Source organism: Triturus cristatus, chromosome 6 (assembly GCF_964204655.1).
Source record: "Triturus cristatus chromosome 6, aTriCri1.1, whole genome shotgun sequence".
Taxonomy (NCBI): Eukaryota; Metazoa; Chordata; class Amphibia; order Caudata; family Salamandridae; genus Triturus; species Triturus cristatus.
In genome coordinates, this window is record NC_140589.1 from 961,740,796 (window position 1) to 961,765,691 (window position 24,896).

At 44.8% G+C, this 24,896-nt stretch overlaps 1 protein-coding gene across 2 annotated transcripts in view; it reads left to right on the forward strand.

Moving 5' to 3' along the window:
- Positions 1-24,896, forward strand: part of FUCA2 (alpha-L-fucosidase 2) — a 230,955-nt gene that overhangs the window by 102,235 nt on the left and 103,824 nt on the right. For both annotated transcript variants that reach the window (XM_085611664.1, XM_085611665.1), the window contains exon 5: positions 11,656-11,846. In XM_085611664.1, the coding sequence (XP_085467790.1) occupies positions 11,656-11,846 (191 nt within the window). The remainder of the gene's footprint in view (positions 1-11,655; positions 11,847-24,896) is intronic.

Here is a 24,896-nt window from a genome sequence, read left to right on the forward strand (position 1 = left end):
GCGGGTTAGCTCCCATCCCAGAACCTCCAAGAGGCAGGAATATACCCCACTCCAAAAGCGACTAAGAGATGGACAGCTCCAGACCATGTGAATAAATTTGCCCTCCTCCCGATTACAGCTAAGGCACATGGAGGAGGCGATCAGCCCTGCCTTCCACAAACACACTCTGGTGAAGTGGACCCTATGTAGGTACTTGAACTGCACCAGCCAAAGGCGCATCGCTATTGCCGCCCCCCGCGGGGCTGCTAAGACCTCAGTCCAATCCTCCTCCCCCAATGCGCCCACATCTTCCTCCCAAGCACTCTGAAGCCTCTGAGCGTGGGGGAGCAATGAGTGACCAGGGATTGGTAAATTCGAGAGATCTTCCGGTCAGTGAGGTCTCCCATGAAGACCTTCGCCTCCAATGGGCTAACAAGACGGTTTTTAAAACTTAGTATCAGTTTGCGCAGGTGTAGGTGGCAAAAGGAGGAGGCAAGTCGGTATTAGAATTGAGTCAGTGCTGAAAGCATGTGAAAAGTTTGTGGTGGTGATGGAAGGGATGGTAGTGGGTAATGAATTAGATTGGTGAGAAGGTAAGAAAGAAGGTAGGGGAGAAGAGTATAAAAGACATTGGTTAGTGGTAGATAAAGTTTGTTTTGAAGAGATCAATGGATGTGTTTGGAGAAAACGGATGTTGGTAGAGGAATTGGTAGGGATAGCTGGAATGAAAAAGAAAGAATTTTAAGTGGCGCAGAAGGGGAGGCAGATGGTGAGTATGAATGTATAGAAAAAGTGATAAACTAGGTTGGAGATAGTTTCCCATTGAAAGTGTGTGGTAAGCATGGTTGCAGCACATTTTGGTGTTTTGTGTCTGGATGTTCAACTACTTATCTTTTCTTACTCAAGAATGCTCAGATTATGGTAGTAGAAATATTATATGGTTCTGGAATGTTAGAAAAGGGTAGCAAGTTGAGCTTACTACAAGCATGGGTGGTTTTTTGCTTATAGAATGTAGTGCTAAGGTTGGAGTGGTGGGTGGTCAACTTTCAGAATCACTTGTGTCCTTTTATAGGGTCAGTCTTGTGGGGTGCAGAGTCCTGGAATGTTTAGTTAATTTAGCTCTGAAGCGACAGATGCTCAGCTATCAATGCTTTTTGTAATTTTGTTGTATATCAGTTGGATGAAGGTTTCTGTTATTTGTACCAGAACAACATGTTTTACTCTGCAGCGGCTGAAGCTCATTTTCTAAGAACACTTGTATACTTTATAATTTACCAGCCAGTTGGAGTTTCTGTTAATTGTGTGGCTGAACCATCAGAAGCTTAACTACCAAGACAAAATGTATTCTTTATTATGAGTTGGTCCAGTGGAGAGTCTAATTATTGGAATTAGAGGGTGCTTCTTATCTCTTGAGTGGCAGGAGCTACACTGCCAGGAACCACTTGTTATGCAATATCTGAGGTCCGAACTCTTACCGGAATTTGGTATCGACTTAAGGAAAATAAGAAGATAAACAGCTGTTACTCCTTGACCACACACCTCCTTGCATTTTAATAAGTGTAGAAATGCACAAGTGTTCTTTCTATCTGTGCAAAACTAATCAAAATCGTTTTCCTGACTGTGGGTGTTAAAGACCTAGTCAATTATGGAATTCAACTTACAATTTCTATGAAATTATTAGTTGCACTTAAACTTTGGCAAATCATCTGTCCTAAAAGCTTGTCAACGTATTTCAAAACAAAAAAGGCTTTTTAAGAGGAATGGTATTATCCAAACAACATTTTGGATGTTGTTTTTTCAATCTTTACATGTGCATGATTGCAACATCCGACACTAGTCTTAACTCTGAGGTGGCAAAAGTTACTCTTTCAGGAACCTCCTGCATTGCTGGTTGATTGTCCTTTTGATATCGCCTGCTATTAAGTTTAGTGCTTTGGTGACCACCCTAGGAGGCGCATGCTTCACTTCTAAAAACCACATGTGGAGCTTAGATCTCAGGCCGGTAAAATACAAGTAGCATTTGAAACATCCACCTGTCTGGACTGCTACTTCCAGGAGAAGATGGGCAATCACTTCAAAACATGTGTCCAAGAATGCACAAAAATATCGGTACTTGCCGTGGCAAATGATGGCGAACACTTCCTTATTTGTGAGTTACTGAAAATATCATGGACTGCGCTTTCTACAGTGTAATGGAGAACATTTGCTGATAGGCCATCAGTGTGTCTCCCCCCCACCCCCACCCCCTCCTGTATAGCTTAGGTCTTGGTATGAGAAGTTTGGAAGAGAGTCTGTCCAATGTATTGGAAAGAAAAGTTTCTAAATGGGTTGGTGGGAGCTGGGCTCTGGAAATGACGCTACTACTGATTAGTTAGGCAGTCAACAAAAGAGAAAATGTGTCTACTTTCCTAGAGTGGCAGGTGAGTGAAATGTAGAAGGAATCAATTAATCCACTATGCTAAATGTTAAATAGCGTTCATCAATGAGTGACCGAAGAACAACCCAGACAAAGTGCATGTGAACTAATATTGTTGGTCGTCTGTGGGCTTTAACTAGGAATTAAAGGTTAGCACCCTTATGAGTAATGTAATCATTCACTGAAATATTTGCTAAATGTAATCTACTCAGGAGAAACAGGGTAACAACTTTCCATAAATGCAGATAAGGTAGCAATATGAGTCCATAAATGATATGGTGCAACCCAATAGTGACCACAGTTATGATAGTAGGTTAAATAGGTGCTTCATGAGGTCTAGGTAGGAGCAGAAGGGGAGTAACCCAGTGATCAATGAAGTAAAGATCTTGGATATATGCTAAGGTCTACCCAGGAGTGTAAAGGAACAACCTTAAGAGTATCCAGAGAACCTGGCAGTATAGGACACTGAATAGCTCAGATGTTGCTCAATAACCTAAAACTAGGCATGATAAAGCACATTTACTGACGAGTGCAAAATAAAGCCGGCTCAAAGATTAGCTGCCAGTCGTATTTAAATGATAACACATGTTTGTTATAAGCATACAAAACATGATGGTTGCAAGGGGTACAGTGCCCTATTGTCCCGCCTCCAAACGGACTACATCTTTGTGAAGAGCACGTTTGTTGTTTGAGAAGACACAGTTCCATAGAGCTACTCAAGATCAAATTTTACATAGAGTGATCTACAGCTGCCTACTGGGAGACCGAATCAAGAAAAAGCTTTGGGAGTCCATTTGGTATTAGAGGTCAGCAATGTTAGTCCAGAATAATTTTATTGAGCCTCAACTCTGCTCGGGTGTTTTAGCCATTATGCTCTCTGTAATAGCATCTGGTCTTCTCATGTAGGAGTTCAGTTGAACTCTTACTTTGACAACTGGCTGCAAGATCTCTCCCTAGAAGACATAGCCAAGAACCATTAGTAGGTGTGCAATATTGATCTTGATTTCTATCACAAAGTCCTAGATAGTCTCTTGTCACAAACTCCATTTCATTACAGCCAAAATCAGTAGTTCTCTATGGATGGCTTATATTCTATGAGAGAGTGGAGTCTTTGAAATAATCATACATTTTCTTCAAGGAGTCAGACACTGTCCTGTTGGTTTAAGAGACTAATATCCCTAGGACCTCCTTCATATATGTAGTTTTTCTTGATGAACTGACCAGGAGAGCTGCATAACTTATCTGGCTATACATTGGACTCACATTCATAATAAGAGTCTAAGTAGATCATCATTTTAATAATGAGGTTGTCTTGCTCTTGTAGTGACTTCTGGAGAAGACTCTCCCCAAAGGTGCACTTCTCCAGACGCCAATCACTTGGATAACAATGAAGTCTAACTCTTGGTATGACTTGGCAGCTCACTGATGTGACCTGAGCAGCCATTGAAACCAGTCAGTCCCAGTGTAGTAGCAAGGGTGGTGTCATGGGCCCTAATTCAAGAAACAAAACTAGGCCCTCCTGCCCAACCACCGGTCAGTGTTAAAAGGTAGCCATATTTGGTGCGCAGAAGTTCCCTCACACCCTTGTGAACCAGCGGTACAGCCACTACTGAACTGATGATAACTAAGATTCTGAATGCAAGTCTCTGAACTTCTTGTACTGCCCCTTTCCATCTCCACCCCTCTCTCATCTTTTTACTTTCTTTCTCATTCTCTCCTCCTTGTCAACTTCTATTGTGTCTCTCTCCTTCCCCTTTCTCATTTTGTCTTCTCATGTCCTTGGACCCTTTACCTAGTCATTTTTCTTGCTTTTCCCTCTCTTCACTTCCCTCTTTCATCTCTTTTGAGCCCTTCCCTTCTCTCTCCCCAACAACCATTTAATCTTCTGCCCCTCTTTATACCCCACTTCCCTTTCTTTTACACTATATATTTTGTCTTCCTCTCTCTCTCTCCATTTCATTCCTCCTGTCTTTAGAGTATCCTTAGTTCTGTCCTCTTTTTCTCCTCTCTATCCCCTCTTGCTGGTTCTATTCTCATTTCTCTTTCTCCATCTCTCATCCTTATCTTCTGCTCTTTTTTCTCACTATTTCATCTCCTTGCTACCACTCGCCTTTCTCTGCCTTACATTTTCTTCTCTTTCTCTGCTGCTCTTGCATCCCTTTTCCATCTTCTCCCTTCTTTCAACTCCATAGCTTGGTTTTTCTCTCTCTTTCTTTCCTGCCCTCTTCATTTCTGCCCCCGTAGTCTCTGGATTTAACTTCCCCTCTTCACCTCTCCTCCATATATCATTCCTTTCTTCCTCTCCCCACCTATCTATAGCGTTCAAATATTTCTGGTCTTTTATTTCTTTCTCCATTCCTCTCCCACCCCTTCATTCCTTCTGTTTTCTCTACTTGCTATCTTCTCTCTTATTTTCTATCTACTCTCATTTCTCTATTTCTGTAATCTCTCCCTCCTATCTTCTTGGGCTTTTCCCCCCATCTTAGCATTTCTTTCATGCTCTCTCCTTTGTATCTCCTGTGTCCTTTTTATTACCCTCGTTTTTTTATGTCTCCTCTGTATGTCATCTTTCTTCTATATCTTTTTCCTAGTTTGCATCTTTTGCTTCTCACCTTCAGGCCTAATTTCTTTCTCCTCTGTCAGCTTTCTCCCTTCTCGCTATTGTCTTTTTCTTTACATCCACTGCTTTCCTTCTTTTTTCCCCACTCCTGAACTTCTTTCCTTCTCCTTTGCTTTATCACCTTTTTTCTTTCTTTTTCTTGCCTTTTCTCTGTATTGTGTTCCTTCCTTCCCTTTTATTGGCTTCTGCCCTGTCTCATCCCCTTTGAGTTCTCCTCTGTCTTTTTGCTTCTTTCTTGCTTTTGCTTTCTCTCACTTTCTTTTTTTCTTCATATCTATTTTGCCCCATTAATTCATCCATGCCTCTCAGGTTTCTCAGTTTCCCAAAAAAACAGTCTGCCGTGTGTCTCGGATGCACTGCTTTGCTACACTGACCGTCCCAATGTCCACCTCCCTCCCAGGGAAGAGTAAATGTAGACCAAGGCCAGGTACTCACAAAATCAAAACTTGAACAGGCAGTCTGGTAAATAAACTGCAGCCTGTGCAAGGCATGCTGGGACCCTCACGCCCATGGGGTGCTGTACCATTGCACAGGTTGCATCATTGAGATACACCCCTGATCAGCCGAGGAAATGTCACTTGCTGCAACCCATATGGAGTTGAAAGCCATCTTCTTGTGGCTGAAATCTTTTCTTCCACTTCTGACGATAAAAATTGGTCAGAGTTCCCACAGGCAAACTTGGGTCAGATGTACAGACATTAGAAATACCAATTTCCTAATTGCGATTCTCTCCGAATCGGTATTCTTAATGTATGAATCTCATTGAGTTTCATGTAAGTTTTCCTTGTGGGTTACAAATTGACCTACCTCGTGAATATTAATGATGTAGGTCGCAGTTTGCAAACCATTAGAAATCACAGCCATCACAGGGATGTTAGCCTGTTGAGGTCAGCAGACCACCATGTCTGTGATTTACTTTTTAATAAATCAATAATTTTTTTCAAATGTATCCCATTTTCCTTAAAGGAAAACCGGATGTGTGTAAAAAAGAAAAATGAATCCTTGATGTTTCATTTTTTTTTAGGAGTAGGCAGCAATCTGTGGGACCACTGACCGCTCTTAAAAAAAATATTATTATTTACATTCCCAAACGGGAAGGGGTCCCTTGGGGAACGCTTCCTCTTTTTGAATGGGTTACCACCAGTTTTATGCTGCTGGTAAAGTATTACTGTTCTGTGACTGGTATTCGGTCACAAAATAGTAATACATGCCATACCGATTTGGAAGGGACACTCTAAACACGCCCTTTCCAAATACCGAATCGCAAATGCAACAAGTTACTGAATTGCGTTTTGCATTTTGTACATTTAAAAAAGCATTTTTCCAGTCGCAAATAGCCAGATTATGTGAACTGAACCGGGTGCGACCAGAAAAATGCTTTGTACATCAGGCCCAAGGTTCATTCCTTTTATCAACTGGCTGAGCAGCTATGGACTGGGGGATTAAAAACCGCATTGTTCCCATGATTTCTTCTCTGAAAAGGATTGGCAACATTCAAGTGGACACCTGTTGCAGATTATGCCACACACTTCTGTTTAGTTTTCAATGGTGTGTTTCCTCAGATCGATCTGTTAGCAACACATGCAAATCACTTTTGCCTCATTTTTAGGTCTCTGCTGGTGTGGGCTGCTCACATGCGCAGTCTCGCTGGCGTGATTGAATGTTTTGGGGTATTTTCTGTAAAGGGCTTTAAGCCCCGCCCCTCTTTCCCATTTTCCGGCGTCACCGTTTATGCTAACGGTGGCCAGCCATTGGGAAAGAGCTCTTTGTGACGTTCACTTTTGGCTTTTTGAGCCATCCCACTTGGACTGGCTCATCTGCCTTCAGTGCGTCGCAAAAGGTTTCTTATCTTTATGGGGCCATGTGTTTGAACACATGGCCCCATAAAGACAAGAGATTGCTTACGACAGAAGGAAAGCAGGCCGCATGTTTATTTTTGTATCGCACTTTAAAGTGAAAGCGCGATGCAAAAATAAACAGTGGCTGACTGGTTCAGCTTAACCCCGGGTTTTCCTTGTCACTGTAACCTCAGAGTGCCCTGTCATGGTTCCCACTTGGCTCCCAGCCTTGTCTTTGAGGGCCGCGCCCAGAGCGGCTCCTTGAAGCCACCAACACACCGCACTACGTCATTGTAATTGCATTTAGATAACGCTTACTACCCATGATGAGGGGTCCAAGTGCTTTTCGACGAGCAGCACGCTACTCTGGAATGCAAAAAGTACTAGTGGTGAATTAGCATAGTTCTGCAGCTCCCCCTCATTCGAGGGACCTGTCCCTTGTCTGTGCCCCAGAGACCGCCATTCCGCTATTTGCATCGGACGGGGCCGAAGAAACCTGCGTCTCACTCAATATTTCCATACTGCCCGCAGGTATGTAAACACTTGTCATGATAAAGGACGCCTGCTGTGTTTCTTGAACCCCCTGCCCCACGCCCCTTCCTCTGGGTCTCTCTTCCCTGAAGTTTCACTTTGCCCTAATGACGAAATCAAAAGATGACACACTGAAGCACACAGCAATGCGAAAACAACCCAGAAAAACACCGTAATGCCTGGCTGTATAGCGCCTAGATAGCTCGAGCTATACTTGTAGCTCTCCACACATTGTAGAAGGGGGAGGCGGGGGCGTCTGCGGCTCAGTGAGGAGCCCTAATGCAAGTAGCAGACTGCAGGAGGGGGGGTCATGTGACCGGCACATGGGCGTTCCAGTGTGTAATTCTGCGAGGCGCTACAGAGCCAGTCCCCATCAGATGTCCAGACTGACTGCAGCGAACCGTCAACCGGCTGGTGGGGCTGGGGCATATCCAGTTATGTTTGGCAGCCCTGCTCCCACCAAATGTATGGCCCCTCCCCTACGATCAGTGATTTTTGTAGGGGGTTAGCGGGGTTATTGACTTTTCTTGACGGGGCATTAGCAGAGTGCATGCTGTTGGCGTTTTATGTTGGACGTGCTTCCTGAACGCTGAAAAATCTTCTGTCTGTGGCTGCCGTTATGGGCATTTCAGCTTTTTTTCAGATGTGCACTGCTCACATTTGGGGTACGCATATGTCTGTATTCAGTATGAGAGAGATGGCTAGTGTGTGTGCGCCGGGGGTAAAAGGGGGTGGGGGTGAACGGGGGCTGCCTCTGATTAAACCAGCTCTATTTTTTTTGTATACATACACAGGGTGAATAACACAAGATGGAAAAAATGAGCTCACGTTTGGGTCTCTCTGAGCGTGTGATTTTTTTTTTTTTTCTCTTGGGGACCGAGGCCAGTGACTCCTTAAGCAGAATTGCTGGACACAAATTTGCCTTAATGTTCTGTGGTCAGTGTATACATACACAGGGTGAAAAACACAAGATGGAAAAAATGAGCTCACGTTTGGCTCTCTCTGTCCCTGTGGGGACGTGTGAATGCCCTTCTCAGCGTTTAACCTGCTCCCAAATTGTCTTGCTTTGAACTGGTCGCCTGGATCGTTTTTGTCATGGTTGAAAAGTGAGTTCACGGGTATTATGATGTTTATGGTACCAAGCAGGAATCTTTCCGTCACTCCCTGAAGATAATACGCATTATTAAATGGAGGGGTGCTGGTTCTAAAGTAGGCATTTTGTAGGGTTGAAATGCTGTCAGTGGCATGTTGGAGTAAACATGCATATCCAGTGTTCTCTCCTTGCTGCTTCCTGGTTGCACACGGTGAAATGTATTGAGTGCGGGTGTATTTTATAAGCATTGTGAAAATTTTAAATAAAGTAGAATATAAGAAATGCACACCACGAGGCGTCATATAAAAACTTCACATTTACATAGATTTTAGTTGCTATCGTCACTGCATTGGTAATCACTTCAAAAGCTGCTTACGCCAATTATACCAGTGGTTTGTGGGCATTCATATTTCTGCATGCACGCTGCTGGGTGGGAGTCGTGGGTGAATACAAGTTAATTGACCAAGGAGGCAATTTGATCTTTATATATGTATGCACACTATGCTATTATATACCTAGATACATATATAGACCAACATATATATGCACATATATACACATACAATACATCTGCATATCTAAATAACGAAACCTCTAAATGCATGCATAAATATGCATATTATGTACCTTGAGAAATGCTAACACAATAATAAAAACACTTCTACTAAGAAACACCATTTGCTAAATAAAATGCTCTAACTTTGACTAAGACGAGACCTGTTGCATTTTTAATGCTTGTTACAACTTACCTCGGAGTGGGAAAAAATGCCTAAGGGATGCTCTTCTCCATCAGTAAGAAAGTTTCCTTTATGTCTTTGCTCTTATTTCGAACATCCACAGGACTCTTAAGGAATTAATACACCCAGAAATGTGGAGATGATCCTGAGTCCTCCATTTTGACTGAGACAGATCATTTTTTCAGATCTTTTCGTCTCTCAAACAACATGTTGGAATGTCCTTAGATTGCTGATCTCTTAAAAGAGAAGGGCGAGAGGATTATCCACTCCTCGTTTCCATTGTGGACAGTGAGAGCCTGGCTCCTGAAAAAATGATTGGGCATGCTTAGGTCTGTCACAGGATAAGAGATGGCGGTTGTACCAACATTGTTGCTTCATGCCGTTGAACCACTGGAAATAGGGTACGGGTTCACAGGAACAGAGCTGTTTCCAGCGTCAATCGTTATGTCAAGAGGATCCCTCGAGTTGATTGAGGCATGCAGGGGTCGCTTCCACCGGACTGGTGAACCCACAATCCTTGGTTGCTGCAACCTTCAGTGATGAGTTGCATTAACACAGAGTGTGCCAGTCCTCAACCATGGTGGTTTCTTTGCCAGCACACACCGGGGACTAGAGACTCTAGCCCAAAGGGAGGTTCTTGGCAATTTGCAGAAGGCAAAGGTGTCTGGGGTTGCTTGGAGGCCTCGCAGGTTTCAGGAGAGACAGCAGGTTGCAAAGGTTGAGTCCTTGGCAGCCGCAGGGGTTTGTGACACTTTCTTCTGAAAATGATATCAGTTCTTGAACCGCAGCGGCCTTCTTCTGTCGTTTTCTTGTGTCTGTCGGTTCCTGGGGTGCCGCCTAAAATACTGAATGTAGGGGCGTTTTTAGAGGAGGCCAGGTAGTAGCCAATGGGATGCCTACCTGTAGGGTCCCTCCACCCACTTTATACTCACCCCAAGTGGAGAGTGGACATATCCTGACTCCTAATTGGCTACTATCCCCATACTCAAGATGGTGGCTAGTGAAAAGTGAAATCTATCTGCCCCACCTGAGGGGATGTACTGGGTGAACCCACCTCCTACTTTACCTAATTTTCCCACCAGTTCTCCAGCCAAAAGTGGAGCTGGACTGAAGGGTAACCATCTGCTTCTAACAGCAGGGGCAGGTTTCAAAGGTGGCATGGCCTTTTGAAGTTCCTGCTTCTGCTGAGGCAGATTCTGCAGGGGGGGAAGGTGAGACCACTTCCGCCCAGGGCAGGCGTTGTCTTTGGACCCGGAGAGCTCTGTCTCTCTACCCAGGGATCCAGAAACATGTCTGGCAATGACAGGCTGTCTGAAACCAGACCGGGACAACACCAGTGTTTGGTAGGTGTCAGGGTACCCTCTAGCAGGGTCTCCTTTGTGAATATATTAATACATCCAGTACTGGCATCATCAAGGATTTATTAAGACAAGATGTTTCATACCAGACATCTTATAAATCAGTGAAGCTCTAGGAAACTCATGTTGACGAGTATCCAGCCCATGTACTCTTTATGGCTTCCTTGTTTACTTAAAACACCCAGAATGGACTGGATATTGTAGGGACCCATCTGCTCATTTTGAAAGGCCCCCACATAGGGAGCCTATCAGCTGATAGCACCCTGCCTTAGGGCTAAAGACCTGCAGTAGGGGTGGCTTACCTATATCTTATTCAGTGCAGGGTGGCATGACACACAAGAATTCGTGTCATGTCAACTCTTTGGTTTATCCTGCACCTGGACACGTGGCCTGCGATAGAAGCACCGCCTGATCCGGGTCAGGGGTACCTAGGGAATCTCCTTCTGTCCCCATGCCCTGGGTACCAGGGATACCATTTACTGGGGCTTACAAGGAAACAGAAGTTGTGCCAATCGTGGTACAGTTTTAGGGAAATATATTCTGGCCCTGGGAACCTGGTTAGCAAGGACTCAGTGCACTTAGGTTTTAATTGCATCAGACATCCATCAAAAAGTGGGGGGCTAACCAAAAGAGGCACGTTCCTACATTCCCTTTTAACCAATAAGCAGATGTTGTGTTTTTTTCTTCCAAGAACTTATTTTTCCTTGGCTGAGTAAACATTTTACTACCTAGATATTTACAGGATTCTTAACTTTTACTTTAAAACTATTTCTGCTTTGATGGAATCAGATCATCGTTGTATTACTTTTGGTGGTCTCACCCACTGGATTATAGGCATTTCCCAACTGGCTGTAAAAGAAAGGGAGATACAACTAAGAGTAATGGAATCGTCATCAAGATAGTTTTTCCTGAACGTACTCTTTCTATATCTCTCCTGGAGTATACTAACACTGGCAACATTTATGTTAGATGGAGAAGCAATAAATACATCTGGTAAGTTTGTTAGTGTAAATGTTGATAGTTATTTTAAATGAAAGAAATTGTCATATGAAAACCGTTAATTATGCACTGTAATTGTTTCAGACACTGGTGGAGACAGTATCCTGTGGTGGAAACCTTTTGATGAATATTGGACCTACCCATGAAGGGCACATCATCCCCATTTTTGAAGAGCGGCTAAGGCAGATGGGCGACTGGCTTGGAGTTAATGGGGAGGCAATTTATGCAAGCAAACCATGGCGAGCACAAAACGACAGTACAACCGAAGGATTATGGTAAGGAAGTTGCACTAAAATAAAGTCCTCATCTCCTATTCCACAAACATTTGTTCTTTTAACACCATGACTTCTGAATGTTCCCACTTGCTATGCTTTGCATGCCATGCATCTACCTGCCTCCATTGCGATGCACCAGGTGCCCAAAGACTATGAACTGAGTATTGGGTGCAAAAAATGCTTAAAAGTAAAACAATGACGCCACGCTGCATTAATCACTCTTACATATCATATATTATTCTGCATTACCAACCTTACCCTTTTAAGCCTCACCAGTCTGGGTATTGCATTCAATATTATATGCCAACCTAGACTACACGATTATTGCATTTTATGCTGTCGCATTATCTGCGCTACGGAAACGTAGAATCATTCTTTTATGTTCCCCTCCCTTACCTTTAGCCTTCAAATTACTTCTTAAAGTCTTCAGTGATTGGCTGCACTTAAATCCTTTAATGCATTTGCTGACTGATAATGTAGCAATTATTACTGAAAGATGTCAAACACAGATTGAGCCTTAGACCTTCCTTATCATACTCAAAATTATTTATGAACACCCAGTCAAAAGATCCATAACCGAGTCATTGAATTTGTGGTATTTATCATGTGTTTTTCATTGATACTGTGTAATATAAGACTTGTTTAAATTGTCTGAACTGAAAGAGCTAGGTTCACCTATTGCTGGCAGGGTTCTACTACCTAGAAGATGTCATTTTGAAGATCAGATTAATGTCAGTGTTAAATATGGTTGTATGGGGATATTATTATGTTTTTCTCTCCTTGCAAATTATGTAGCTACTCCTTTTCACGACTTCTAAAAGAATGTTCCGCTTTGTGACGAGGTAAACAAGTGCTGTCAAGACCACTTACAAATTAGGTTCCCCATGCCTCCGTATACTTATGTTTGAATGGCTGATGCACACCCAGCAATTTATATAGATTGGAAATACCTTTCGATATACAGGAGTCGAAACCAGCTTTTTGACAGTTGTCCAGTCTCTATTATCCCATTCTTTGCACCTTTTGGATTGGGCCCAATGAAGCAATTGCATTTACCTAAAATAGCTCAAAGGGAAAAGTCAAAAGCCTCTAATAAGACCCTCCACTCATGAAATCGCCTTTGTGCTACAGCTTGCCCAGAAGTGGAGGGTATGACTGTGTCATTCTCAGAACTTGGTGTTGACCATTACTCAGGAGGGGGCATTGGGGATTCAGAGTTTTGAGTTACAGATGTTTGTATTTAATGGGTGCTTGTTGGCCTTATGTTTTCTGACTGCTACAGCCCAGTGGTCTACAAAAACTCTTGTTTGTCTAATGAATGGCTTTGTTGCTCAGTTCTGTGCATCTAGGTGTCAGCCACAGCAAGTGTGACAGTGGGATATCTTAGTTCAACAAGAAACCATGGCTTTTGATGGATACTTCTACATGCAGACTTCTCACCTTTGAATCTCCCAGGTGCAAGTCTGGATCTGGAAACATCTGGCATAGTTCCCTGGCACCAATAGGATGTGGTGGCTCTGGCCAGACGCAGGAAACAGTTGTGGTGGTTTCACTAAAACCACATAGCACCACACCGGTGCCCTGTAGTCAGTTCTATTTTTCCCCTTCTTTTCTCCTCACCTCTGAGGTGAAAAGAGTTTACTCTCCGCATTGTTTGGTGCCGTGCTTGGGACATGTCTCCTCCTAAAAAGTCTGGTTTCAAGTCCTGCCATAGTTGTGATGGGCAGATGTCCATCACTGATTCCCCCAGGGACTGTGTGTAGTGTCTCATCTACAAACACAACTCTTTGTTGTGTGCCCTCTGGCTCTGCATACACTCTTAAAGCCATCAAATAGTGTAAGTCCAAGCTTTTCATGGTTTGTGCTAGAAATGACAGTAGGGTTCGAAAACCGCAAGGTCTAGGGCCAGGACAAGATCATGTCACCTTTTCATTCTTCTCCCTCATCTAAATCATCAAGGGGAAAAAGAGGCACCATAAAAAGAAGAGGAAACACTCCTCATTGCCAAAAAGGTCAAAATCCAGAGGTATGTCGGCCCCTTTGACTTTGCCTCCTTTCAACCTCATCTTCAGAGCCAAAATTAGTGGTGTTGTTTCCTCTGGCTTAACCTGCACCACATCACCCAGAATCATTGCTGACACCCCCTCTGTTGCTTCAAGTTATAAGGTTAATACTGATGCCGGTATGACTAGTGTTCCCATCACTGGGTGCCAGCCCAGCCTTCTATCTGAAAGCCATGTTTGACATGTTCAAGAGAGTGGCAGTTCCCTCTGGTGTGTGTGTTGGCCCATGCAACTGTTTAGTATTCTATCTGCAGCTCAGACTTTGGCACCATATGCTGTTCCTCTGGCACCCCATGACTTCAGTCTTCTGACAGGACCTTTGTTGGACCCATTTTCTCTGACTCCGGTGATGATGTTCACGCCATTGCCACCTTTGGCTCCAGCTGTGGTGCCAACTACCTTAAGTGGCACTAATGGGTCCTCCTTCACCACATAATCTGCAGCCTCATGGACAGCTAGAGAAGCTCATGAGGCCGCACAGAGAAGCTCAGTGCCTCTTTGAAGAGGAACAGTACCAAAAGGAAAAGCCTGGGGCACATTATTAGGACACTGTCAAAGGTATTTGTGGACCAAATTCAGACCAGCAAAAGCCAGACTAGCAATCCCCAGACAGCTAAGGTGACACAGATGATCCTGCCTCTTTACCTTTGTCTGATGCTTCAAATCTACTGGCCCATCAGAATCCCATTCAGCCTGATACCTTGCCTGATATAGACATCGAATCAGCACTTGGTCCAGCACCTACAGAGATGGCGAACGTTTGTGTAGTACTTTAAAAAGGCAGCTAAACATTCCTCCAGTGGAGTATTATCCAAGCTATTTGACGGACATTTTGCAGTAAGTCGCCACCACAGTGGAGTTCTTGTTTCCCTTTAACAAGTCCCTTCTAGTGGCAGCTAAGGGATCATGGTCTACTCCAATGTCTTGTCCAGCAGTCAGCAGACGCTGTAGCATCTGTAGCCCGACGCCACAGACCAGCCCCAGGAGAGCGGCCCTGACTTCTTATTCTTGCATCCATCTCTGGAGAGTTTGGTGTTTAAAGCCTCATCTGCTACTAAATGGAACATAGGAGCTTTTCCTACTGGTTGTAGTGTAGTTCCTATTTCCCTTATAGGCTCTGCGCATTGGAATAATATACACTATAGTTTTTGCATAGAACTGAGGTCGGTATGCTCCTATCGAGTACATTAAACTTAATTACTTGTGTGTGCCAGCTAACTCAGAGGTTACTAGAAAATTCTCAAATGAACAACAAGGGATTCGTTTCTCACAACCGTATAAACATGACAACTTTGTTTCCCTTAGAATCGGAACGCGTCTCAGAATCGTGGAAACAATAGATAAGTTTCACTCAGTCAATCGTGCATGCTTATTTTCTTCAGAGTTACACAGAAATAGATAGATGGGCGTTTCAATAAAAGGTTTTATTGAACAGTCTTGTTTCTCTTGTAAGAGATGTGAGCTGATACAATCATTAGACAGTAAGCAAGATATAATACGCACAGCATAAGCAGTAAGAAGAAATAATACTGCACTAGCATTCTCTTTTAGCTATGACATATATTCATATATACATACATAAATAACACAGGCTAAAAAGTCTGATGCTTCTAAATAATTCTACCCCAGTGTACCTAACCTAAGTGTAGGGCAAGGTAAGAGTAGGTGCTGTTGTCTATAGTATGATATATACTAAGTTTTGTATGCCAAGAGTCTCTCTAGGTTATAGTTAGCTCCATACCTTTAGAATGAGAGAGGTGGGAATCTCTTTCCGGGTCTCAAACTCTAACACCCCGCGAAGGGAGTCAGAACACTGGAAGCTGGATTCTCTGTGAGAAGGAATGACAGCATCTGGTCAGTGCGTCCGACCGGGATATGGTCTCTTCCGAACTTGCCGTGACGAACCGTGCGGTCAAGTCGTGCCGTAGTTAGCCATGGTAAGGGAAGGCATATTTATACCTGGAAGGTGTTTAGGAATGCTAGCATTGATTTAAAGTCGGGCAGAGGAAGACTTCATGGATAAACCCCTAAGGAATAGCAGTTCATACATAATAGATGAGTTCTTGGAGAAATCAATAATCTTAGCTAGGGAAAGTCCAGATGGCTTAAGGGTCTGGTTTCTAAGAACACGTTGTGATGTGGGATGGATGGATGTAGGTGACCATGCCTGCATTTGGATAGCATGGCAAATGCCTAAATAAGAACTGGGATTCTATGCCTAAATAAGGGCAATGCGAATTGTGCCTTGATAAGGACATGATTCATGGAAACCTACGTACGGGTATCTAAATCGAAACACAACATGGTGTTATGTTTGCTGAATGCCATTTGTTTTCTGGGTTGCTACACCCACACCCTTTGGGACATGGCAGCATTGGTAGTACCAAATCTACCAGAACTTTTAAGGGGGCACTTTACAGAGGCAGTCTGCGATGAACAGGATGCCTCTTGTCACATCATCAGGGTCGGCCTGAACAGAGAATATTGTGTTGTCAGGGCCATTAGCTCATCTATTATCTCAATAAGTCGTGCCTGAATGTGCCCTACAAGCTTCTCCGCAGATGGGCAAATTGCTTTATCCATTTGACGGGGAGTGTCTTTTTGGTCAGAAGGTAGATGCAGCAATTGAACGGAATAAGGAAGAACCACAGCAAGATCCCTGGGACTTCAGTCAACCTCTAGGGATTTTCACTTCTTTCGAAAACCCAGGGCCTTTGGCAGAGGCTTACAGCATAGCTTTATGTGATTTCACAGAAAAATTATACCATTTCATTTAAATGGTTTAATGGAAATTTTCAGAATGAATGGCAATTACCATTTCATAGAAACCAATTTAAAAAAGGTCTTGGTATTTTTCTCAATTGGCTTCTGCATACTTATTTTCTAAGGTGTAAATGAAATGGCTGCAGGGCTTACTTTCAGAAGCATTTTTGTCAAAGGTATTTATTTCAATCCTTTACATCAAATAAACAAATGATTTCAGATTTATATCTCCTACATTGTCAAACAATGACTTCGTATACTTTTTATTTTCTGAACCCTCACCACCCCTAAACACCATCCCTCTCTGCCCCCTAAAAATGCCTCCTTGAGCATAAACTACACCCATCGCTGCCTCCTTACTCCACCCATCCCTGAACCCTGAAAACACTCACTACACCTAAACTCAACCCATACCTAAACCCTTAAAGCTCTTTCTACACTACCCCCAAATCCCACTTATTCATGAACCCTAAAAAATCCTTCACATCCCTAAAAACCACTCATTAATGACCCCTATAATCCCTCACAATCCTTAAACTCCCCCATCCCTGAACCCTAAAAACCCCTCATCGCCTATAAACCAGCCATTTCTGGACCCCAAAAATGCTCACTACCCCTAATCTTCGCACAAGTGTGTGATTTTGGATGTTTCCTTAAATTAATTTTTCTTTTAATATGTTTCCTTTAATTTTCTATTTATTTGTATTTCCTTAAAATTGTTTTACCATGATTTGGTTTCCTCCAATATGGTTTCACAGTTTGTTTTTCCATTGATTCATATACATAATTTTAGCACATATGTAACCAATCTGCACCTCCCAACAGCTGCAGCACAACCCTTTGTCCCATCAGTACAGAGGGAGTACAGGTATGCTCTTTTCTACGTGCCTGTCAGTCAATTACTTCGGGCCAATAGGTCCTACAAATCGTAGGTATTCCCTTCCACCAGCAACCCCCTCATTACCCACAACTCCTCACCAATACTCTTTTTCTCTAAGAGACCTTTTCAGATCCTGAAGCAGGAGGTAGCAATCCTGCTTCAGAAAGGAGCAGTGAATTTGGTGCTTGAGCAGAAAATTGGACAGCGTGCTCTTCTCTGTACCTTCTGGTTCCCAAGAAAGACAATGGTCATCACCCGATCTTAGACCTCAGGATCTGGAACTGGTACCTGTAAAAGGAGAAGTTCAGGATGCTCTCCTTGGCTCAGGTTTTGCATGCGCTGGATAAGGAAGATTGGATGGTGTCCCTCAAGCTTCAAGACATGTAGTTTCATATACCGATCCTCGGATCACACATTAAGTACCTGCACTTAGTAATGGGTTCTACTGCTTACCAGTTCACAGTTCTTCCCTTCGGACTGACTTCAGCACCTCAAGCTCACCAAGGTGATGGCAGGGGTTGTGGCCCATCTCCGAAAGTTGGGAATCCCAGTGTCCCCATACCTCGACGATGAACTGCTCAAGACTTGTTTGTGGCCGATTGGTTCACACCGCATGCAGTTGAGTTTCACTGCTGTTCAGTTTGGGGATTTCAATCAATGTACACACAACTCACCTGGAGTCCTGCCAGTGTCTTCTGTTCATAGGGACTGTACTTGGTACAATCTTGCTCCTGGCTTTCTCTCCTCAGAGAATCTGGGTCATTTGGGATATCCTTTTGATGTTTAAGCAAGGGGCTCTGGTTCCATTCCTGACAGTCTTTTCTCTGCTTGGTTTGTTGGTTTCTTACATCCTCCTGGTCTTTTGGCATTTTGCAACATTCTTTTCAAACATGCACGCTGGCACATGAGGCCCCTCCAGTGGTTCCCACGCAAACAGTGGCTCCAACAACTGGGAGATCTGACAGATCCAACTGCTTCAATGCCAGAACGTGATTGAGCTCCTGGGCAATAGAAGGGAAACTGCTTTGAAGTAGGTCCTTCGGCTCCCCCCTCTAAACCCCAAAACTGTGACCATGGGGGCATGCATCTAGGGGATCTGGAGGATTTGAAGATCAGAGATCTCTGTCACCTGAAGAACACAACTCATCAGTCTGCAAGAACTCAGGACAAAACAACCGAAACTCAAGGCCTTCCTCCTGTCCCTTTACGGTCAATCCATCCACATCTTCGTAAACAACACAATCAGAATATGGTGCATCAAAACCAGGGATACGTGGACTCTCACCATCTCTGTTTAGCAGAGCTGAGGCTGCTGACTTTGGTATACCAATACAGGCTGTGGCCAGAAGCTAACCATTTGGTAGGTTCACCCCGTATCAGAGCCGACAGTCTCAGTTGGGGTCATGTTACCAGCCACAAGTGACGTCTTCATCCAGAGGTGGTTCAGGACAAATTTGCCCAATGGGGCACGCATCAGGTGGATCTATTTGCCACTCACCACAACACCCATTCCCCAACATTCTGAGCCCTTCAGTTTCAGTTACAAAGAGCTTTGGGGATGCGTTTCATTCAGAGTGGAAATTTCTTCTAAGCTACACTTTTTCCTTATACCCTTGATCCCTTGGGTTCCGAGAAAGAGTCAGCAGGACCAGGTCCAAGTAATTCTCATCACCATGCAGAGGCTGCAAAAACTGGTATACAGACCGGCTGCTCCTCTCCCTGTATGTATCCTTTTATCTCTCACTCAGAGTGGACAATCTCTCTCGATCAGGGGTAGAGGTTCTACATGACAGCCTCCAAGGGTTACACCTTTGTGCATAGTTTGGAAGGGGCAATCTTTTCAGCTTTCACCTAAGGTGGTCGATGTAATCATGTTCACCTGTCACTCCTCAACTAAGTCAGTCTATTCTGGATAATGGAATAAGTTGGTAGCCTGGTGTGCAAGCAGACACATTGCCCCCTTAAAAGTGACTTTGGCTAATGCAGATCGAACCTTGGCAGACTTGATATTTGTTTTTAAACATGTTTTATCGATTTTATAACCATATACAAAAAGAAAAGAAGGAAAGTATGGGCCACATATCAAGGATATTAGTTACATGTGACAACAATCAGTTTAGAGTATATAATCAGAGTTAGTATATTATAGCCAGGCTTGATATATTTCCCTACATTAGGAAAGCCCAGTCCTCCTTCTTCCATTGACCCATATGTAGGAAGGTGGAATCTGACTACATGGTTGCCCCCACTTTTTTTCCTGGTGTTTTGATGGTTTTTGACTAGTCTTGCTGGGATCCTGCTATCCAGGACCCCAGCCTATCTGCTCACTCCCTTAAACGACATGGTGTGCACATTAGGTGCACTGGTGATTGGAGACTGTGGTCCCTTGTGAGACCCTAGTATATGGTACCTTAGGTACCAAGGGCATAGGTACTTCACAGGCCTACCAGGGGCTGAAGCATGTATTATGCCACCCCTGGGAAGCAGACTAAATCTGACACCACAGGCCTGCTACTGCAGCCTGGGTGAGGTAGTGTTAGCACTCCTCACTGAGGTATAGGTTCCCTATATCTCACCTTACACACACATATAAACCTATCAGTCCTAAGGCAGGCCCTAACAATCCTGAGGCGATGGTTTCTTGGTTTCCATGTCAGGGGGTGCCTCTGCCTGAGCAGGGCCCCTCTGCAGCTCTCAGAGTCTATTCTCTGTAGCTGTTTGTGGATGCGGTTAAACCATATACTCTTAAGTGCATTATAACCTAGCGGTAAATGCTAACTTTGGGATGGCTGCATCAAAACATGTCGTGTTTGGTGTCAAACGCTTTGGAATCATACCCCCACACCAGTAACTGGTGTGGGCGTATGATCCCACCCTTCTAGAGGGATAGACATGTACCCACTGTGGAAACACAGTAAAATCCTGAAGAGCCCTGGCATCACAAAATGGATGCCACCAGCACAGACACTGGGCTGCCCTCCTGCTGCTGACCGAAGCTCGCAGTGGAGGAGGCCCAACAATAGGCATCCTGTCACAGGGAGGTGTAACCACCTTCCAGACAGGATTTAGTGTATTGGGGCTGGGTGGGTGCACTCCTAGAGTGCTTTGAAGTCCTGCACTGGGGGAGCAGTAGTCTCCTCTGTGCATATGCCAGCTCAAACCGGTTCAGGGGCTACCAGCCCCTGCTCTGGCACGAAACTGGACAAAGGGAAGTGGGTGTTGCCACCCCCTCCCCTGACCCTCCCATAGGAGTGGTCATAAAGCTAGTCCCTCCCTTTCTTGTAGTATAAGTTAGGGAACCCTTGCCATTGCAAACTAGATATTCCTGGACGATGCTCTGAAGAAGAATCCTGGACCTTCGACGTTCCACTACCTCTGGAAGACTGAAGAATCTCCCTTGGAGTCAAGGAGTGACACCCCTGCTTGGCAGACACCAAAACTTTGAATCAACGGTCGCAAACTTTCCCGCTCCCGCCGGAGTCCAAAGTCCCTGCAGCCCCGGAAGTGGATTTCCTGACTTCTCCAAGGCCATCGTGAGACCCCAGCGACGCTGAGGCAAGTGGACCCCACGAGTGACGAGGAACTGCAATACGTGGGTACCGGGCACTATTGTCGAGTGCAACCCCTTCACGACGTTCTACGAACTTGTGCATTGGACCACGTGTGGTCCAAGCCTCCAGCAGGATTTCCACTGAAGAACAGAGGCCTACCTCGTCCCGAGTGACCGTGGGCTCCTGTTGAGTGAATCCTCCCGAGGCGTCTTCGCGATCCCTTGCCGGCTGACTTGTGGGTCCCCAGAAGACTTTTCTACAGAACCAAAGGGCTCCCCTGGTTGCTCCAGGCCGGCCCTAAGTTACCCTCGCTGGGTGAGTCCCTCAGACCTTGCTGGTCTGCACTGCTGACTTTTTACACTTTCCACGTGACTTGCTGTTGCCAAGGCTTGTTGGCTCCAATCTGGTCGCTGACACCTCAGTAAGCTGCAGACTTTGTGGGACACGCCGAATCCAGCTCCTGGTTGTCGTCGATGCCTCCTGGACCTCGTGGCTGAAGAGTCAAGACACCCGTCATCACCTGAAATCACCCGACACCTGTGGGCATCAGCTTCCTTGCCCCGGGTCACTGCCAAGTGACTTTGAACACTGTCTCCTCTGCTTTCACTTCTTCCTTCTTCTGAATCCAGCCTTGGATTCCACCGGACACTTCTTCTATCTTCACAAGCAGCAAGTCTTCTGTGGCTCTCATTGAAAACGACGCCGCGACCCGACACCAAAAGACATCTATGCACCGGGCTTCCCTGGGTGAGGTAACTCCAGCACTACGGTGCTCCTGTGTGTGTTGGCTCTAGAACTACTTACCCTGTAAGTGACTTGCTTGTAGACTCTCCCGAAGTATCCTAAAACTTTAAAATTCCAACCGCGAATTGCTCCATTGAAGTCTATTGGGATCCGCGGCTGTATTCTCACACTGCATGCGTCTCCCGTGGGTCCTTTACTTACCTGCCTTGGGTGGATTAGTGAGGCCCCAGCACTCTGAAGGCCCTAGGCCTTGTCCCCTCGCAAGTCGATATTCCTAAGTCTCTTTTTTTAGTATATGGTCTGGTACGCCCCTAGGGCCCCAGCCATATTTGTGCTTAACTTGATGTGAAATGTTGATTTGTGCATATGTCCTTGACTTCTAATGTCGTAAAGAGATTAGTAGAGTGTGTCTAGTAATAAATACATATATATTTATATATATATATACCTGTGTGGTGTCCTTTCATTTAGTGATTCAAGAGATTATAAGGTAAAACAAGCTGCTTTACATTCCTCTAAAGACTTAGCCTGAAGGCTGCTCTCCACAGCTACCACTAGGATAGCTTTCTTTAAAAGGTTGTCTTAAACATATCTACCATAAGAGTCGAATTGTACTGGTGCAAGGTGGCCACTTTAACTAGTGACCAGCATATACCAGGCCAACTTCTCACATTGGTGGGCAGCGTTGGTATTACAGCTTGCCATTATTTTACCAGAAAATCTCTATTTGAATTACTAACTGAAAACCACTAAAGGTACATATAAAGTGAAGCTTAGTATCAATAAGTTCTACTGAACTTAGAGCTGTGTGTCCAGGGATAGCACACCCTTTCTAAAGCTCAAGCTAGGATCAGTAGACCACGAACTAGTGTAGGTAGTGCAACACTGCACAACACTAGAATGTCCTTAAGGGTTGGAGCCAGTGGGTCCACCCAGCCTCAGTACAAGGACATGACTTTCTTTGACTTGAAAGCCATGTGTGCTGCAAGGCACCTGAGGATAGGACAGAGTCCCTCCACACTTCACCTGATAGATCTGCTGACAGCAGATGATCTTAGATTAGCTCTAGGAGCTAATGAGTCTGAATCAGGGGGTAGGTCAATTACAGTGTCTGGGTCAGATGATGAAAATCAAGATGACCTGGATTCTGTGGTTGAAGGGCCAGATCCACAGAGATCTGAAAAGGACAGAGGAATTCTCCCTAAGAGAGCTGACAGAGTGGAGGAGATGCCTAGGTCCCCTTCTAGGGAAGCTGACCATTCCTATCTCTCTGGCAGAGAATCTGTCCAACAGAGGAACTCATACTTTAATAGAAGAGAGGCCTCCTCTGAAAGAATGTACAAACTGCTGCAGTATGAGGAAGCAAGATTTGCCCTCAAGGCCAAGCAGTTGGCATTAGACAAAGAAGCCTTTGAGCCCCAGAGAGCTTCTTAAAGAGAGGGGTTAGAAACCCCTGGTGGCAGCAACAGTGTCCCTAGAGGTAGAGAATATATTCCAGACCATAGGAACCTGAGCAAGGTTGTTCCTCCCTACCAGAGTGGGGATGATATCCACAAATGGATAACAGCTATGGAAAGGGCCTGTAGAGTACAACAGGTCCCCCAAAAGCAATGGGCAGCAATCTTGTGGCTCTCCTTTTCATATAAAGGTGGAGACAAGCTCCTCACTGTTGGAGAAGAGGATGCTGATGATTATGAAGTCCTGAAGAGTGCACTAATAGATGGGTTTGGCTTAACCACTGAGCAGTACAGGTTGAAGTTCAGAGATACCCAGAAGGCACAGACACAGGACTGGGTGGACTTTGCAGATTGTGCTACCAAGGCTCTGAAGGGTTGGATAATTGGCAGTAGAGCAACTGACTTTAAGGGATTGTATAATCTAATGATGAGAGAGCAGATCCTTAACAACTGTCAAAACCAGCTCTTATACCAGTACCTGGTGGACTCTGATCTGACCTCTCCCCAAGAATTTGTAAAGAAGGCAGACAAATGGGTCAGAACCAGGGTGAGGCCCAAGAACCAAGGTGGTGACCAGAAGAAAGATTCCACTAAGCTCAAAGAGAAATGTGGGGATAATAAAAATACGGAAAAAAAGTCCTCTGAAGGGCCCCAAAAATCCAGTTCTGGGGGTGGGTCCCAAACTCCTTCCTCTTCCAATAAGAAACCATATTGCCATGTGTGCAAGCAACCTGGCCACTGGAAAACTGACTCCAGCTGTCCAAAGAATGGCAATAAAGAAAATGTTTCTCCCACTGCAGCTCCAACACCTCCTGTTACTACCAGTAGTAATCCCCCAGGTGGTGGGAGTGCACCCAAAAACTTAGTTGGGTTTTCTTGGGGAACTCAGGTGGACTCTGGCCTAACCAGGTCCCCTACACAAGCAACTCTAGTCTGTGATGGTGGCATGGGGTTTGCCAACTTTACCATGAGTCCCAATACTTTGGGCAGGTACAGACAAGAGCCCATGATCAATGGTCAGAAGGCTGTGGCCTACAGGGACACAGGGGCTAGTGTCACCATGGTGACAAAGAGACTAGTGCCCCTAGAACAGCTTTTACCTGAGTTTAGATACCAGGCGACCAATATTGATGGAATTAGGACAGACCATCCCATGGCAGTGGTAAATCTCAGCTGGGGAGGGGTCACTGACCCAAAGAGAGTGGCAGTGTCCCCAACCTTGCCTGTAGATTGTCTACTGGGGAATGATCTGGAAATCTCAGCACAATGCCCATTTAAGAATGTTAGGCATCCCTGAGAGAGTGGATGAGACCCTAAGGGCCTCACCTCCACCCCAGGAGAAATTAAGGGGAGTGAAGCTTGAAACAATGGATCACTCCACACAAACGGAGAGCATAGGGGATGAGGAAAAGTCCTCCCCCCACCAGACTAAAGGAAAGTGTCCTGAGGAAGTTGAGACCCCCCCAAATAGGGCCTCACTTCTAGACTCAGACACCCCACCAGCCTGCTTCGGTACCAAAACACAATACAGGTAATTTCCCTAGACTTTGGAGAAACTCCAGAACCCCTTGGGGTAGGATTTCCCAAGTGGA